The sequence below is a fragment of the Peromyscus maniculatus genome, chromosome 21 (genome assembly GCF_049852395.1).
Source record: "Peromyscus maniculatus bairdii isolate BWxNUB_F1_BW_parent chromosome 21, HU_Pman_BW_mat_3.1, whole genome shotgun sequence".
Taxonomy (NCBI): Eukaryota; Metazoa; Chordata; class Mammalia; order Rodentia; family Cricetidae; genus Peromyscus; species Peromyscus maniculatus.
Window position 1 is genome coordinate 4,614,833 of NC_134872.1, and position 17,236 is coordinate 4,632,068.

At 44.5% G+C, this 17,236-nt stretch overlaps 2 protein-coding genes and 1 long non-coding RNA gene across 4 annotated transcripts in view; 2 read left to right on the forward strand and 1 right to left on the reverse strand.

Moving 5' to 3' along the window:
* Positions 1–15,913, forward strand: part of LOC102917419 (H-2 class I histocompatibility antigen, L-D alpha chain-like) — a 41,302-nt gene extending 25,389 nt beyond the window's left edge. The window contains exon 8 of the mRNA XM_076557271.1: positions 15,869–15,913. The gene's annotated coding sequence lies outside the window, so the exon portion shown is untranslated. The remainder of the gene's footprint in view (positions 1–15,868) is intronic.
* On the reverse strand, positions 5,574–12,110 carry LOC121826055 (uncharacterized). The gene is made up of 3 exons (XR_013046705.1): positions 11,233–12,110; positions 9,452–9,514; positions 5,574–9,166 (listed from the first exon to the last, which is right to left on the reverse strand). It is a non-coding gene; the product is annotated as an uncharacterized LOC121826055 (long non-coding RNA).
* On the forward strand, positions 12,110–16,248 carry LOC143269899 (H-2 class I histocompatibility antigen, Q10 alpha chain-like). Of its 2 annotated transcripts, XM_076557285.1 has the most exons (7): positions 12,110–12,320; positions 12,523–12,789; positions 12,964–13,239; positions 14,750–15,025; positions 15,151–15,267; positions 15,445–15,477; positions 15,842–16,248. In XM_076557285.1, exons 1-7 carry the CDS (start codon positions 12,125–12,127, stop codon positions 15,844–15,846), a joined length of 1,170 nt encoding a protein of 389 aa, XP_076413400.1. In that variant the 5' UTR covers positions 12,110–12,124; the 3' UTR covers positions 15,847–16,248. The 2 variants fall into 2 exon arrangements, with proteins under 2 accessions (XP_076413400.1, XP_076413401.1); XM_076557286.1 differs by lacking the exons at positions 15,151–15,267; positions 15,445–15,477; positions 15,842–16,248 and adding an exon at positions 13,894–13,944 and having other exon boundaries at positions 14,750–14,881.
* Positions 16,249–17,236: the final 988 nt, after the last annotated feature.

The window sequence follows — 17,236 nt, forward strand, 5'->3', positions numbered from 1 at the left end:
GAGATCCACCTGGCTCTGCCTCCCGAGTGCTGGGATTAAAGGCGTGCGCCACCACCGCCCGGCGTGATCTGCTTTTTTATTCTTATTTTACAAGGGAGTACAATTAAGAGATTGTCATGAGTCACAGAAGAGACTTTGAACTTTGGACTTTTAGATAGTGTTGTGTGGCTACATTCCTGCTGAGCTACTCTTGGCCTGGCTCCAGAGAGTAGCATATGGTGGTATTCTATTTGTACTGAAATGTGATTTTAATTGCATGTTAATAAATAACGTTGCCTGGGGGTCAGAGCTATTAGTGCCATAGCAAGAGCGTGGCAGCGGTGGCACACGCCTTTAATCCCAGCACTTGGTAGACAGAGCTAGGTAGGTCTATGTGTGTTCAAGGATACCGCCAGCATTGGAGACACACGACTTTAATCTCAATCCCAACCATAGAAGACCTGGAAGTCTGTACAGACAGGCAGTGACGAGGCAGTCATGTGTTTGGGTTTACATCCAATGAGTAGGCAGAACAGAAAAACTATATAAAGACAAACACACAGGAAGTAGGTCTCTTTTGGAGAGGTCTCTTGGCTTAAGAGGCTAGCTGCATCAGGAGGGTAAGGCTCTTAGCACTGATCTCTTGGCTTTCTTCTTCTTTGCATTGGTTCTGTGTTTCTTATTTAGCAAGATGATTGGTTACATCTACAGGAGCACCTAGCCCTAATCCATCCTTTGTTTAACTGACACCTTTTGTTTCTCTTATCACCCTATGTGAATCTTGTCAGAGAGTCTCCCAAGGGTTAAAGGACTATGCAAAACTTGGTCCAGGAAAAACCTAGTACCTGAGAAATCCAGGAATTTGCACTTGGCATTTTATCTTTGGGAGCTCCTTTCAGGTTGCTTTGGAGATACAGAAATTAACTGGCTAAACTATAAAGAGAGAGAAAATAAAAATGCCCTGGGTGAAGAAAAGTGCTTCAGTCCTTTGAGGCTGGACCCCTTTGCAGTCATGAAAGGCTAGATTCATTCTTAAGATGCCTCTGAGCCTTCTTTCCATGGATCCCCTTGAACCCACACACCCATGCTGTGTCAATCCATGATAATTGGTGCCCAAAGTGGCAGTGACAAATGAGCCCCAACATAAGGCTTGAAAAAGGAAAAGGATCCCCTGAAGAAGGACAGAGGAGCCTGTCATCTTGGGAACTGGAGGGAGCACTCTCGGGGTAAGAGGACTCCAGGATTGGAGAGGGCATGGGGCATTTAAACTACCCATCTCAGGAGCAACAAAATGTTGCTAAAATGCTTGTCAAAAGAAAAAGCAATAACTGCATAATTTTTAAAGATAGAAATAAAATGGCTCCTGAGACAGGAAATAAATCAAGGAAGAAGACATTTATCAATAGAGAAAAGGGGAAGAAAAGAAAAAAGAAAATCTTCCCAGTAGAGAAGAGGGAAGGAAAGGAAATAAAAGGAAATTTCCCGATAGAAAAGGTAGAAAATTTTAATCAAGAAAAAAGGATTTTCCCAGTAAAAAGGGGAAAAATATTGAAACTAGACCTAAAGAATAAAAGGCCCCATAAAAGAAAAATAAAGAAAAGAAAAAAGCCTCTTCCCAGTAAAAATAGAGGAAGAAAAGGCTCTTTCCTATTAAGAAATTTCAGGATAGCTAAAACTGAGCCTTTTTCTGCCTGCCAGCACAGAGCTGCGCCATTTGAATTACAAAGAATCAACAGGTGGGCCTCACTGCTGCAGCCTGAAAAAGAGCAAACCCAGAGCTCAGAATTTTGTTGTCTGTTTGCTTAACTTTGGTTTAAATGGTCCCCCCCACACCAGAGTGGGAATAACTCAATATTAAAGATTCCCTTCATGGGAAATGTTTTCTGCTTTACCCTAATGGTGAGAATAACTCATTATTAGTAGTCCTTTCATGGGAGAAAGAGGCAGTTTAAACAGGCCCAACTTCTGGTGGAGAACGTTTGCGGTCAGAACATGGAATGCTAAGTCGATGCTCTTTGAATTTCCAGAGATATTAATCATTCATTGTATAGAGGATGTTCTTTTCTTTTGATTGTCTAATAAATGTTTGGGTGAATATTTGGTTTTCATGGTAGATAAACTAAAGGAACAAGATTCATAATTTTCAACTATATATTAGGTATGCTCTTGTCTGTTAATCATTTTGAGAATGTGGCTCTGCTCTTTAGGTTGCTTTCTAGAAATTCTTGGTTAAATTCTATAGAAATGTAACACCTGAAATGGATTGTGTCGTTAGCTTATTAAATAATGTTGTTGTTAGGATAAAAACCCATAGAAAATAATCTCTTACTGATAGAGAGGTTACAAAATTATTATTTTCATTCAATAAAATACAGGTAAATTGTTTGATCCACATTGTTCATAATTGGCAAGTTGCATTAATGTGTTACTTGGGATCTATAAAAAAGGATCCTCTTTCTAAGATTTTATAAAAATACTCCAGAGTATTGCCTAAAATTACCTCTTAAAATCCTATAGAGTTTGTATTTAATGCTTTTACAGATGGCATATATAAAAAGGACCATGGAAATAAAAGGTGGTGATAGAATTGCTCAGTTATTATTGCTTCCATTTAAATGCAAAGTGGCACCTATATAGAGTGGCTTTCGAAAAACAGTTACCAATGATGAATGGCCTAAATTAAAAATAAAATCAAATAAGATTGAGATTGAAGGATTCTTGAATTCTGATACTGATGTATCTATAATTTCACAAGAATCCTGGGATCCTAACTGGCCTTTACAAGAAGTCTCCACTCAATTTGTAGGCATTAGAACCTTCTCTGGAGTAAAACAGAGTGTAGAGTGGATTAAATGTACAGGGCCAGAAGGACAGGAAGGGATATCAAAGCCTTACATGGCTGATGCAGCCATGAATTTATGCAAGAGATTTGTTACAACATGGTGAGCTCAAGTTGATATTCCTACAATTTCAGAAACAGCGCATAAATTGATATTTAAATTGGGATATATTCCTAGAAAGAGCATTGAGAAGAATATAAGGACAGGGCACAGGCTATGCCGGTTGTACAAAGGCAAGATTCGACAGGATTTGGCTCTCCAAATTTAGAGTAGGGCCACTGCCGGTAGCCCAACTTTGTGTCAATATTTTGTAAATCAACCACTGGAAATGACTCATAAACAATTTCTTTAGTCTATTATTTATCATTATATGGATTATATTTTATTGGCTGCTTCTGATACAGATACCTTAGAAAAAAATGTTTAATGTAGTATAGAAAAATTTACCCTGTTGGGGATTACAAATTTCTCCTGAAAAAATACAAAGAGGAGATTCTCTTAGCTTTTTAGCCCATAAATTAAGTAAACTGAGAATTCAGCTGCAGAAGGTACAGATTAGGAAAGGTCAACTGCACACTCTTAATGATTTTCAAAAATTATTGAGTGATAATAACTGTTTGCAGCCTACAATTGGATTGTCTGCTCAAGAATTAACTAATTTGTTTCAGATTCTGCAAGGTGACTCAGATTTAAACAGTCCAAGACAGTTAACAGCTGAGACTGAAAAAAGTTAGCCCTGGTAGAAAGAAAATTACAAAATGCCTATGTGGATAGATTAGACCTCACAAAGACGTGTATTTTAATAATTTTACCTTCAAACCATTCCCCTACTGAATTCATTGTACAGCGAGAGGATTATATTGTGGAATGGATTTTCTTAGCTCATAGAGTAAAAAATTAAAAACCTATATGGAAAAAGTTTCTTAACTAATCATAAAGGGAAGATTAAGACTTCATCAATTATCAGGTATGCATCCAGCTGAGATTGTGGTGCCCTATACCAATACTGAAATTAGGTGGTTGTGGGAGATCAACGATGATTGGCAAAGAGCTTGTAGTAATTTAGGAGAAATTAACAACAAATATCCAAAAAATAAATGAATTCAGCTTACAAAAATAACTGAATGGATTCTTCCCCACATAATAAAAGGGGTACCTATTTCTGGGGCTCTTACATTCTATACTGAGACAAACTAGGAATAAAATTTGACAAATTGATATGTTTTATTTAATAGATTTTTAAAAATTAAATATATTCACCATATCATTTCCATGTTACCAGGATACCATACAATCCTACAGGACAAACACCTGTTAAAAGATCTCATACTCTAAAAGAGATGCTTGTTAAACAAAAGGGGCCTATGAGGGCCCCCAGAGATAGACTGCATAATGCCTTACTAACTTTAAGTTTTTTAAATGCTAATGAAGCAGGAACAACACTGAGTTATGGAAAGAATTGCTGAATTGAGTCAGCCCATGTATTATAAATATTTTAACATCAAAGTAGTCCAGGGAAAGTATTGACTTAGGGCCGAAGTTATGCTTATGTTTCCACAGGAGATAATAAATTGTGGGTTCCATGGAAATTGATAAAAATCTGCCATGAGCAAAAGACATCTCCAAGATGCTGCAGATGCAGGAATGCCTCTGAGGAAGTTGAGACATAGGAGACCTTTGCACAAACAACTAATCCTCTCCCCTGGGGACAGCTTAAGAGTTTGTGTGACAAAGGAGAGAGGACACTTCCCATGGCTCAGGAGCACAAGCCTCTGAATGCTACAAACTTGTTTCCATGGTAACAGTGCAGGTAAAAGGGATGGATCATAATTATTGGACTTATATCCCCAATCTTCCAATTAACACAGCAGTATGTGAGGGAGATGTGAATATTCCTGTAGAGGTTGATGGATCTTCTTGGTACCTGGTTCTCATGACAACTGAGGTCCGGCTCAGCCAATGGAGGAGGGTAAAGTCACCCTAATGCTTCTCAAATGGTTTTTGACTTACAGAAAGAAATTAAAGAAACTTTTGCAAAAAAGTTACCTGATACGACAGAAACGGACATTATGGAAAATCTAGCAGATACCATAGCCTCATTCAATCCTATGAGTCACTTTAACAGATTTCTTGTCCTAGCAGGTGTTGCTCTTATTCTAGCTACAGGAACTTTATTGGCTTTAAAATGTGTTTTGGTATATGTGCATAAGATTGTAAGACAGATAGATAGAAAGAAGGCTATATTTGCTGTAAGGCTGCATAACCTTCAAGATAATTGAATACACACACACACACACACACACACACACACACACACACACACACACACACACACATAGAGAGAGAGAGAGACAGAGACAGAGACAGAGAGACAAAGAGAGAAGGGGGTGTGGGGATCTGTGGCTACATTCCTGCTGAGCTACTCTTGGCCTGGCTCCAGAGAGTAGCACCTATCCCTAATCCATCCTTTGTTTAACTGACAACTTTTGTTTCTCTTATTGCCCTATGTGAATCTTGTCTGGGGACCAAAGGCCTATGCAAATCTTGGTCCAGGAAACCCAGAAAACCATGGTACCTGGGAAATGGAGGAATTTACACTTGGCATTTTATCTTTGGGAGCTCCTTTCGGGTTGTTTTGAAGACACAGAAATTAACTGGCTAAACTGTAAATAGAGAGAAAATTAAAATGCCCTGGGTGAAGGGAAAGTGCTTCAGTACTTCGAGGCTGAACGTCCATCACCACCACCACCCACCCCACCCCCCGCAGCCATGAAAGGCTAGATTCATTCTTAAGATGCCTCTGAGCCTTCTTTCCACAAATCTGAGTGAACCCACACACCAGTGCCACGACAATGAGCAAAAGATTGCCGCCACAATGTTGAGACTGTTATAGATTAGGGGGACTTTTAAGTTGGACTCAATGTATTTTCCATTATGATATTGCTACAAGCTCTTTTGAACATTTTCATTTCAGCACATTCTATTTCAATCATCAGTACCTGTCCTATTCCAAAGCTGGATTAATTTTCTGGTGGAACAATGTTGACTAAACAGCCCTGTGCCCTCAGTCCCCAGGCCTCACACTCTAAATATGTAGAGAGGGAGAGGGAGACATTGGAGCATTTTTTAAATGTATTTTTAAATTTTATTTTTTATTAGATGTATTATTTTTTTGCATATGAATATGCAGGTCCAGTAGGAACTGGATCCGCTGGAACTGAAGTAACATATGGTTGCCAGCCACCATGTGGGTGATGAGAACTGAACCTGGATCCTCTGCAACAGCAAAAGGTGCTCTGAACCTCTGAGCCACCTCACAGGCCCTTATTGGCACTTTTACATAAGGAAACCACACAGCTTGGCTCACAGCAAGATGGCTGATAAGATGGCTGACCACAGAGAGAAATTCGGTGCAAAGGAAGAGACAATGTTGGTGGAAATCTCCAGAGTGAGGAGTGCTGAACACTGATGGGGTGAGGCCTGAGGGAGAAGAAGGGCTGAGCAGGGGACAGAAGAAAGGGGAGATCCTAACACAGTGGGGTCCTCCTGTTTGAGGATACAGTCTACAGATCACAATGGACACATTTGCAGAATCCTGCAGGGCACCTTACATCTGCACTGAATGCTGTGGTGGTTTGAATGAGAATGGCCACCCAGGCTCAGAGGTTTGGATAGTTCAGTTCCAGTTGATGGAACTGTTTGGGAAGGATCAGGAGGTGTGGCCTTTTGGAGGAGGTTTGTCACTGGGGCTGGGCATGGAGGTTGTAAAAGACTCTCACTATTCCCAGTCTCTTTGATGCTTGTGGATCAAGATGTGAGCTCTCAAATGTTCTGGCCACCACACTTTTCCTCAGTTGTCATGGACTCAAACCCTCTGAAAACTGAAGCCCAAATTAAATACTTCCTTTTATAAATTGCCTTGATCATGGTGTCTTATCACAGGCACAGAAAAGTAACTAAGGACACATTTGGTAGCCCATATCTTTAATCCCAGCACTTGGGATGCAAAGGCAATTGAACTCTCTATGATCTACGTACCAAGTTCCAAAGTAGTCAGGACTGTGGAGACAGACCACATCTCAAAAAAATACCAGTGTAGGCAGAATTTTCTGTCCCACCAGCCAACTCCCAAATAATCACACAGACTTACTATTAATTATAAATGCTCAGCCAATAACTTATGCTTGTTTCTAACTATCTCTATAACTAAATCAAACCATATTTATTTTCTATGTCTACTACATGGCTCAGTACCTTTCCTCAGTACAGTATGTTCATCTTGCTTCTCTTTGCATCTCCTTTGACTCTGCCCTTCTTCTTCCCAACATTCTCTCTGCCTAGATAATCCTGCCTAGCTATTGGCCTTTTATTACACCAATCCAAGTGGCATTGCTTCACAGTGTACAAAGAGATTATTCCACAACATTTCCCCCTTTTGTCTAAATAAAAAGGTTTTTAACTCTGACATAATAAAACTATATACAATAAGAACAATTATCAGGTAAGAATTACATTTACAATGTCCAGTCCATTTGTATTTGGCATATTTGGGGAAAATACTCCATTATTTATTCTATCTTGATGATTCCAAGGTTCAGTACCTAATTTACCTTTTATCATAACTAAGGAAAATTGCAACTATAACTGTCTAGTCTTCAACTCCCTCAAAGACACCAGAAGGATGTAATATTACCTGAGTAAACAGGAAGTACAGTGCAAGCCATTTCCAACCCTATAGAAATATCAGATATCTGGCTGCCTGGAGAGTCACCTCAAAGTTCTTCTACAATGTTGGGACAAATATCTTTGGCCTACAGGCTTAAAATATCTGTCAGACTTTTCAGTAAAGCAGGAATTTTGAAGGACTGTCCTCCCTTGGTTTGTCAAATTTCAGCAGTCACTTTCCTGTGTGTCATGCAGAATGCCTGACAGATAACTTCTCTGAAGCAGGAATTTGAAGGACTGTCTCACCTTATCTTGACAAAGTTCAACTGTCTTTTTTGTGTCCTGCTTGTATAGTTTGTATAGCATTGTCAGCAATCAATACAAGAGCAGTCCCTTGCCCACATGGCTACTTTGCCACATTGAAAGAAAACACTATACAGAGTTTCTTCAATGCCCATCATCCTTTTTGAAGTCAACTGGTGATGCCAGGAGCAGAAATGTCTCAGTGTCATGAAAAGCCCCATATTATTAAAACTTTTTTTCCAAGAGACGGTTTCTTCATGTAGTTTTGGTACCTGTCCTGGATTTTGCTCTGTAGACCATGCTGGCCTCAAACTCACAGATATCCACCTGCCTCTGCCTCCTGAGTGCTGGGATTAAAGGCATGTGCCACTACCCCTGGCTTTTTTTTCTTTTTTTGTTTTTCGAGACAGGGTTTCTCTATGTAGCTTTGTGCCTTTCCTGGAACTCACTCTGTAGCCCAGGTTGGCCTTGAACTCACAGAGATCCTCCTGCCTCTGCCTCCCGAGTGCTAGGATTAAAGGTGTGTGCCACCACCACCAAGCCTTTATTAAAAATTTTTAAAGGACATATTCTGTAGACCTCTGAAATGTTTGAAGACATCTATCTATCTAAAATATACCTCTGTATAACTTTGAAAACATATCCAATGTGACTATAAGTTTGATAGTTACAGATGACTCTTAACCTGTATTTATTATCCTAAATACCTTTCAAAGACTAAAACTGTACATGACCTTTTTAAATGAGCTGTATAGGTACAATACCTTAAACAATAATATATATATATATTAATAATATATATAATAACAAAAATCACCTTAAATCTATATCAATATATAAAAACACATACCAATGTAAAATATTTGAGACTAGTGGTTCTTTAAGAGCAGACTAAAAATGCACCCTTTTATCTCATCACTTTTATACTATATCCCCCCTTTTTCCTTCAGAAAGAGATTCTTAAGTCTAATTCCTTGTTTAGCTTTTTTTCCTGACCATGACCAACGACAATTTGTAATCAACCTCCCTATATGATGACAAACAACTATAACCCATCAAATGACCAAAAGCCACCCATCCCACCTCTTGGGAATATGGGCATCATGTTCTCCAGACTGATTCCTGTTACCTGAGGGTGACAGCATCTTTAGGAGACCCTGGGAAAATGGGGTAATGGTCAAGTCCTGGGGGAGTTAACTGCATTATTTGTTGTCTGGTCTCTGTGCAATTGGGAAGGCAAGGCTTATCTGAAGTCCTGGCTGGAGTAGTCTGTGAGGCTGGACCATCTCAGCCAGCAGCTTGAAGCTGTTCTGCAGGCAGAACTCTGAGGAAACTGCAACCTGGGCCACCCGTTTTCATTGGTGTCTGGTCCCCTTGCTCTGAAAATGCATTAACTATTAAAGATAACACACATAACTGCATTAACTCAAGTATGTCACATGCAGTGTGCACGTGTCTGTTAAAGATGACTTTTTTTTTTATATCTGAGCAGGTAAAAGTCTGTTTGGACTGTAAAAGCAAACTGTAATATAAATCTCTGTCCATGCCATATGAGAGAATGGCATGTAATAATAAGTCATGAGGACTCTGTAGCCAACAAGATTTATCATGTCTCATCTCATCTCACAGCTCTTCCCATGTCAAGGGATCAGCTTACACATCACCTGTCCTGTAGTCTTTTTTGGCTTCCTCCCCCATGTCTGCAGCCAAGATACTCAGGAGGTCTTCTGTAAATGAAGGCAGAGATTTCTGTCTCATTCGCCTGATCCTGAATACCCGGCATCTGCTTCCCAAATTACTACACAGAGGCTTATATTAATTATAAATGCCTGGTCATTAGCTGTGGCTTATTACGTCACTCGGTCTATTAATCCATGTACTGCCCCAAGGCTTGCAGCCTTCACTTCCATCCCATTTTGTATGCCCAACTTATTCTCCATCTGGCTCGCAGCTCTTCCAAGTGTGCCCTTCTTTATTACCTCCTTATTTTGTTTTTTCCACCTAACTTTATCCTGCCTGGCTATTGGCCCAAACAGCTTTATTATTAACCAATGAGAGCAACACACATTAACAGCATACAGAAAGGTCATCCCACAGAAGTCTTCCATGGTCAAATCTGATCTCTATTTTTTTTTTTTTTTTCTGGTAGGAATCCACAGTATTTTGTTTCCTGGGGAAACAAAAGCATAAACTCTCTCCCAACGAAACATAATGTCCAGCTTCCATTTTGAAGTTAAGTCATTTTTAAAATATATAGGTTAGTTTAATTTAGCAGTTTCCATAATCCAATGTTTCTTAGCAGCTATTCCTTTTTGTACATTAGCATTTAAAAAATTTAAAGTTAACAGGAAACCATGTAGGATCCAGGCTCCCTGTGTATGTTCCATCTTTACATGGCTTATTTTTTTTTTTAATTTTAGACTTTCTTAAAAGACTTTGCTATTTTTTAAACTATTTTTTCCTGTGAATGTCTTTACCCATTTTGTTTTCTTAAGTCTATGCACATTGTTATATATTAAACACTGTGACCTGTTTAGAGATTTATTTTTTTCCATCTGAACATGCTTTACTGAGTATCTGTAACCTTTTCTGTCTGCATGGACAAAACCTTAAACCAACCACTCAGCTCAACTCATGGTACATTGGCGGCTCAAGCACACAAGCAGCTGCCAGGAGACACATCTCTGTGCCGTGCCAGCATGAAAGACATGAGACTAGGAAGCTGCGTGTGACTCCATTATTGTGTTTTTAGAAACTTTTTTAAGCTTTCTCTCTATATATATACACACACATACACACACACACACACACACACAAGGCCCCACATTGCGCACCATTTGTAAGTAGAATTTTATGTCCCACCAGACAGTTCCCAAATAATCACACAGACACTTATTATTAATTATGAATTCATGGCCTATAGCTTAGGCTTGTTTATAACTATAACTTAAATCTATAACTTAAGCCCATAACTAAAATTAACCCATATTTCTTTTCTATGTTCTACCAAGGGGCTCTGTACTTTTCCTCGGTATAGTATGTTCATCTTGCTTCTCTCCCCATCTCCTGGAGACTCCACCCTTCTTCTTAACATTCTCTTTGTCCTGATAATCCTGCCCAGCTATTGGCTGATAGCATTTTACTGAACCAATGCAAGTGACATTTCTTCACATTGTGCAAAAAGATTATTCCACAACACACCAGGAGAGACACACAGGCAGACTCTGCTGCCTTCTATTCCTCTCCTCACCCTCCTCTTCCTTCCTCTCTTCAGACTCTGGATCTAAAGTCACTACTGGAATACAATGGCAAGAACAAGCAGGTTGGGATACAGTGGAGGGATGCTTCTCTTTAAAGCAGAGGTGCTGGCCTGCAAGCACCACACAGACTCCCACCGAAACCAGGCTCCTGTGTTCACCTGCAGGGGGCGGCTCAGAAATCTCACCTGTAAATAGAGACTTTGCCTTTTCACTCAGGATCCTGTCTTCACTGTGCAGTGCTTACACTCAGACTCCTAGTGTTTCTCCCAGATAATCATCTGTGGCTCCAGGTGGTTGTAATAATAAAGCAGAATAATGATAATAGTGTAGTAGTAGAAGTTACATAATCCATAGCACTCTCCCTCTGACATTTTCTCACACGTTATAAGCTCATGATATGAGGGAGATGAATGTTACAGGCCTGTGGGACCCTGAATCTGATCAAAGTTGGCTTCTGAGTTTCTTAGGCCTGTGCAGTGTGGACACTGGGCAGAGGATAATTCTCATGGCAGTGGTACACACGGGGGATTCAAGGTTTCATCCCTGTTCAGTAGTGTGGAGCTAAATTAAATTTATAAATATATTCTTTCTGTGGATTTTGAGTTGATGTCTTCAAATCCCAGCCACACATAACTGGAATAGAAAGTGAAAGCAGAGGTGAGTAGAGACTCCAGCACGGAGAGTCACATGTAACACACAGTGTGTCAAAAGTGCTTGACCAGAGCTGTGAAAACTCCAGTCACCTCCCGATGCAGGTGTCCATGGCAGCCCCACACCCTCACCAGGACACCGACAGCACCTGTTTCCGTGAACATTCATTTTAAGTGCTGTGTGTATTTTATCTGGAAACTTCGTGATCTTAGGTTTCATCCTGACTAACCTGAGGAGACAGTTGTCCTTATGCGGCTCAAAGACACCGTGACACACAGCGCTCCGTCCCGCAGCACAGGGTTCAGCAAAGTCTCAGTCCCCAGGCGGTGAGGTCTGGGGTGGACGCCCAGGGCTGGGCCCCCCCCAGCTGCCCAGTTTCACTTCTCCAGCTCCTGACCTGTGTCGGGTCCTTCTGCCCGGACACTGATGACAACTGTCCTGTTCTCACCCCCATTGGATGACGAGATCCCGGAGAACCAATCAGCGTCGCCGCAGTCACGGGTTATAAAGTCCACGCAGCCCGGGGAACTCAGACGCCCCAGATCCGAGATGGGGGCGATGGCTCCGCGCACGCTGCTCCTGCTACTGGCGGCCGCCCTGGCCCCGACCCGGACCCGCGCGGGTGAGTGCGGGGTCGGGAGGGAAACGACTCTGCGGGGAGGGCGGGGGCGGCCCCGGGGAAGCCGCGTCCCCGCGTCGCCCAGCCAGACCCTCCCGCCCTTCTCCACCGCGTCCCGAGCCCCGCGCCCTGCTCCCCTCCCGGCCCGCGCACCCGCCCGGGGTCCCGGGACGAGGGTCGGGGTCTCACCGCGCGCCGCCCCCAGGCTCGCACTCGCTGCGGTATTTCCACACCATCGTGTCCCGGCCCGGCCTCGGGGAGCCCCGGTACATGGAAGTCGGCTACGTGGACGACACGCAGATCGTGCGCTTCGACAGCGACGCGGAGACTCCGAGGATGGAGCCGCTGGCGCCGTGGGTGGAGCAGGAGCCGGAGTATTTGCTGAGGGAGACGCGGAGAGCCAAGGGTTGGGAACAGACTTTCCGAGGAAACCTGAGGACCCTGCTGGACTACTACAACCAGAGCGAGGGCCGTGAGTGATCCTTCCATGTCCCTACGTACCGGCAGGAGTCGCCTGGGGTCTCAAGGTTCAGGAGGAGAGCCATGGACCTGGACCCCGTTTCACTTTCAGTTTAGGGGAGTCCGCAGGTGGGCGGGGCCGTGGGGGCCGGGCAGATGGGCGGGGCTGACCGCGAGGTCCCCGCAGGCTCTCACACCTACCAGCGTAGGTGTGGCTGTCACATTGGGTCCGATGGGCAATTCCTCCGTGGGTACAGCCAGGACGCCTACGACGGCCGCGATTTCATCGCCCTGAACGACGACCTGACGACGTGGACGGTGGCGGACACGGCGGCGCAGATCACTAGGCGCAAGTGGGAGCAGGCTGGTGAGGCAGAGAGACACAGGGCCTACCTGAAAGATGAGTGCGTGGAGTGGCTGCGCAGATACCTGGAGAACGGGAAGGACGCGCTGCAGCGCACAGGTGCAGGGCCGCAGGCAGCTCCTCCGTCTGCCCTGGGGTGGGCTAGGTCCAGAGGAAGAAGAAACACCTCAGCAGGGGTCATGCCCCTGTCTCAGGGCAGACAGTGACCCTGGGTCTCCTGGTCCAGCATGGCAGGGACCTCACTGATCCCCAGGCTCAGCCTTCTCTCTGGACAGCTGCAAATCTGTCTCAGAGGAGGGAGAGGAGATCCCGACCTAACCACAGTGGCTCCTGCAGTCTGCAGCCGCTGTCAGCCATGGCCTCTCCAGGCCGGGGTCTCTGCCCACACAAGGGTTGTGGAAACTGAGTCCTGTCATCTGAGTGTGTCAGCCTTACACGGAAGTCTCCTTTACCTGATGGGAGACATGGACGCGTCTACCCTAGGCTGGGTCACCCACTTTCTAGAACCTTCCAAAAATACATTCTCCCGTATCCCTGTGGGTGAGGTTATCATCCCTCACACACCCCAATTCTATCCATTCCTGGAACTGTCGTGTGAGCATTTATAGTGTGCCCTGAAAAACTCCTAAATTGTGGAGTTGCCTTTCTTTCCTTCTTCTCTTTTTTTTAGATATTATTTTGCGTGGAGACAGTTTTTCTTCTTCACTGGGGTGATATTGTTTCTTCCTCTGCTTGTATTATTTTTTGTTTCAGTCTCTACAGGTGCCAGGGGAGACCGCTAATCTGCATAATTAGACAAGTTAGGTCAGTGTTCCCTTTAATCAAGAATGATTCCTATGCGTTTAGACTATTTTCTGCCATATGAACATCCAGAGCCCTCCTGCTTTCCCTCATCCCCAACAAGTCACAGTGTTGCTCAGTGGATTAGGAATTGAACTTCCTCAGAGACAGGGTCTTCTGCAGCTCCAGGACAGGAGTGACAGGGACGATCCACACACCCCTGTGAGCACCGCTGTGTCCCAGGGAGTGCTGCCCTGGGCTCCACAGCACACTTCCAGGGCTCCTGGTGATAATACCTTGTATCTGGTCCCCCAGAGGCAGGGCTTGGGGAGTCATTTTCTCTGGCTGAGTGTCAGAGGTTCACCACATTTCTGCTGCACACTTTGGTGATGGCTGTTCACTGGACAGACAGTTATGCTGGTCAGCAAGAAGGCCACAGTGGTTGTGCCTCAGTGGTGGCAGCAGGAGTTGGTGGCACCCTTCATGTAGGCCTTGTACCTGATTTCTTGTTTTGATATGAATTTAAATACATACAGAAATTAATTATTTTCCTTTCGTTCTATTCTTTTACTACCTAACTAATGCTGTAGAACATCACATGAGGAAGACCATGCTGACCTGCTGGCTCATGTGGATTCCCTCTTAGCTACTGAGTCCCCCCAGAAAATGTGCAGTTCTGTGATGAGGGGACAAGCTCTACCTGAGGTTACTAGTGTGATGACAGAATTGTCCAAACAGACACAGTTTAGTGTCAGCATTGGTTTAACTTTGTCTATGCAGATTTCAGTTTATCTTGTTAATTGTGGGATTTCTTAAATCTTCCACACAGATCCCCCAAAGACACATGTGACCCATCACCCCACACTGAAAGGAGACGGTACCCTGAGGTGCTGGGCCCTGGGCTTCTACCCTGCTGAGATCTCCATGACCTGGCAGAGGGATGGGGAGGAACAGACTCAGGACATGGAGCTGGTGGAGACCAGGCCTGCAGGGGATGGAACCTTCCAGAAGTGGGCAGCTGTGGTGGTGCCTTCTGGGGAGGAGCAGAGATACACATGCCATGTGCACCATGAAGGACTGTCTGAGCCCCTCACCCTGACATGGGGTAAGGAGGGTGTGGGTGCAGAGCAGGGGTCAGGGAAAGCTGGAGCCTTCTGCAGAATCTGTGCAGGGTCAGGGCTGACAGCTGGGTTCATGACCCTCAACTCTTTTCCTGTCCTTCCCTTCCAGAACCTCCTCAGTCCACTGTCCCCATCATGGCAAACATTGCTGTTCTGGTTCTCCTTGGAGCTGTGGCCATCATTGGAGCTGTGGTGGCTGTTGTGAAGATGAGAAGGAGAAACACAGGTAGGAAAGGGCAGGTCTGGTTCTCTCTCAGCCCCTTTTAGAAGTGTGCTCTGCCTCACTAATGGGAAACATCCACACCCCTCATTGCTCCTGTCTCGAATCTGCGTCTGCTGTCAGTTCTGGAAACTTCCTAGGGTCAGGGTCTTCCCTGGTCTCTCACAGCTTTTCTTCTCACAGGTAGAAGAAGAGAGAACTATGCTGCGTTTCCATGTAAGTGTGGGGAGTGGGATTGTCCCTGAAGCCATTGAAGTGACTGGAGATGTTGATGAGTTCTGGCCATCCATGATAGCTCCTTCAGGGAAATCTTTGGGGCCCTGTTTTTATGTTCGTGTGTGTGTGTGTGTGTGTGTGTGTGTGTGTGTGTGTGTGTGTGTGTGTGTGTTACTCTGGGTAGGGACAGTGACCAGAGCTCTGATGTGTCTCACCCAGGCTGTAAAGGTGACACTCTGCGGACTGATTTGGAGAGGGAAAGTGGACATGATTGGGGTTCAGGGACTCTCAGAATCCCCTCTGAGTGCATGGTGGTTGTTGGGATGTTGTCTTCACAGTGATTGTTCATGACTCTTGTTTGTAGTGTGAAGACAGCTGCCCGACCTGACAGAGTGACAGAGATGTGCTCAGGTCTCTCCTGTGACGTCCTGACCCCCTCAGTTCACTCTCAGCAACAGTGACTGATGTTCCCTGTGACCCTGTGGGCTCAATGTGAAGAACTGGGGAGCCCGGCCCCCCCTGCATGCCAGCACCGTGTCCCTGCACTGCCTGTGTTCCCTTCCACAGCCAACCTTCCTGGTCCAGCAGGCAGGAGGGGACATCTCCATCCTGTCACCTCCATGCTGCCCTGAGCTGCAGCTCCTGACTCCCCAATGAAAATAAGAATCTGAATGTGAACTTGGTTGATCTGACAGGGGGATTGATGGGTAAATTAAAGGATTGAAATACTTAGAGCTTGTGGAGGAAATAAATGGCATCATGGAGAACCTTCCAGAATCTGTGTTCATTGTGCTGTGTGTATCTGATGGACAAGATGAGACTGTGGGAGCTGAGTGTGAACAGGACTGTGCCCAGGTCGAGCTCAGTCCATTGTTCGCTGTGACATGGTCACTCCTCAGCTCTGTCACCTCCTGGCTCTGTTCTCTTCATCACTTGAATCACATGCTGAGAGTCTGTGATCATAGGGACACTGGGATGACAGAGCCTTGTCCTGTCCCCAGGATTGTGAGCAGCCAGGGCTGCTGTGAAAGGTCAGCCTGGGCTCTGACCTGGCCATGGCTCTTCACCCCGTCTTCTCTGTTTATTTCTTATCTTTTTAGTTTATATGGAGGACTAGGCCTGTTCTTGTTCCTGTGAATGGTGCCTGTCTCATTGTCCCTTGGGCTCCGTGAGTGACAGCATTAAGAGGTGTTTGTCTGGCTGGAGAGATGGCTCAGAGGTTAAGAGCACTGACTGCTCTTCCAGAGGACCTGAGTTCAATTCCCAGCAACCACATGTTGGCTCACAACCATGCATGATCAGATCTGGTGCCCTCTTCTGGCCTGCAGTCATACATACTAGGTATACATAATAAATAAATAAATCTTTTTTTTTTTAAAGAGGTGTTTGTCCATCCGTGTCCCCCAAGGTCCAGCTAAGCCCCTTACTCAGGAGACTGTGGGCTGAGGAGATGAACTTCAGTCTCCTGAGCTTCTGCCTCCTTCCAGGCCCCTCCCTGAGGTTCTCTCCTTCCCCATCTTTCAGAATCTAACCCGGGTTGTAGGATGGGCAGAGAGGAGGGATCCACAGGGTCTCATCTCAGTCTGTCCTGTTGGAGCTGGGTTCTGCCCAAGGTCCCCTCCCCCTCTCTGTCTCTGGGAATCCTGGTGCTGCCCCCAGTGGTGACTCAAGGATTTACAGGCTGAATCTACTCGAGATTTAAGTTTATTTAAAAGAAATGATCCCAAGGACTGAAGATTTGGCTGAGGGGTTAAGAGCA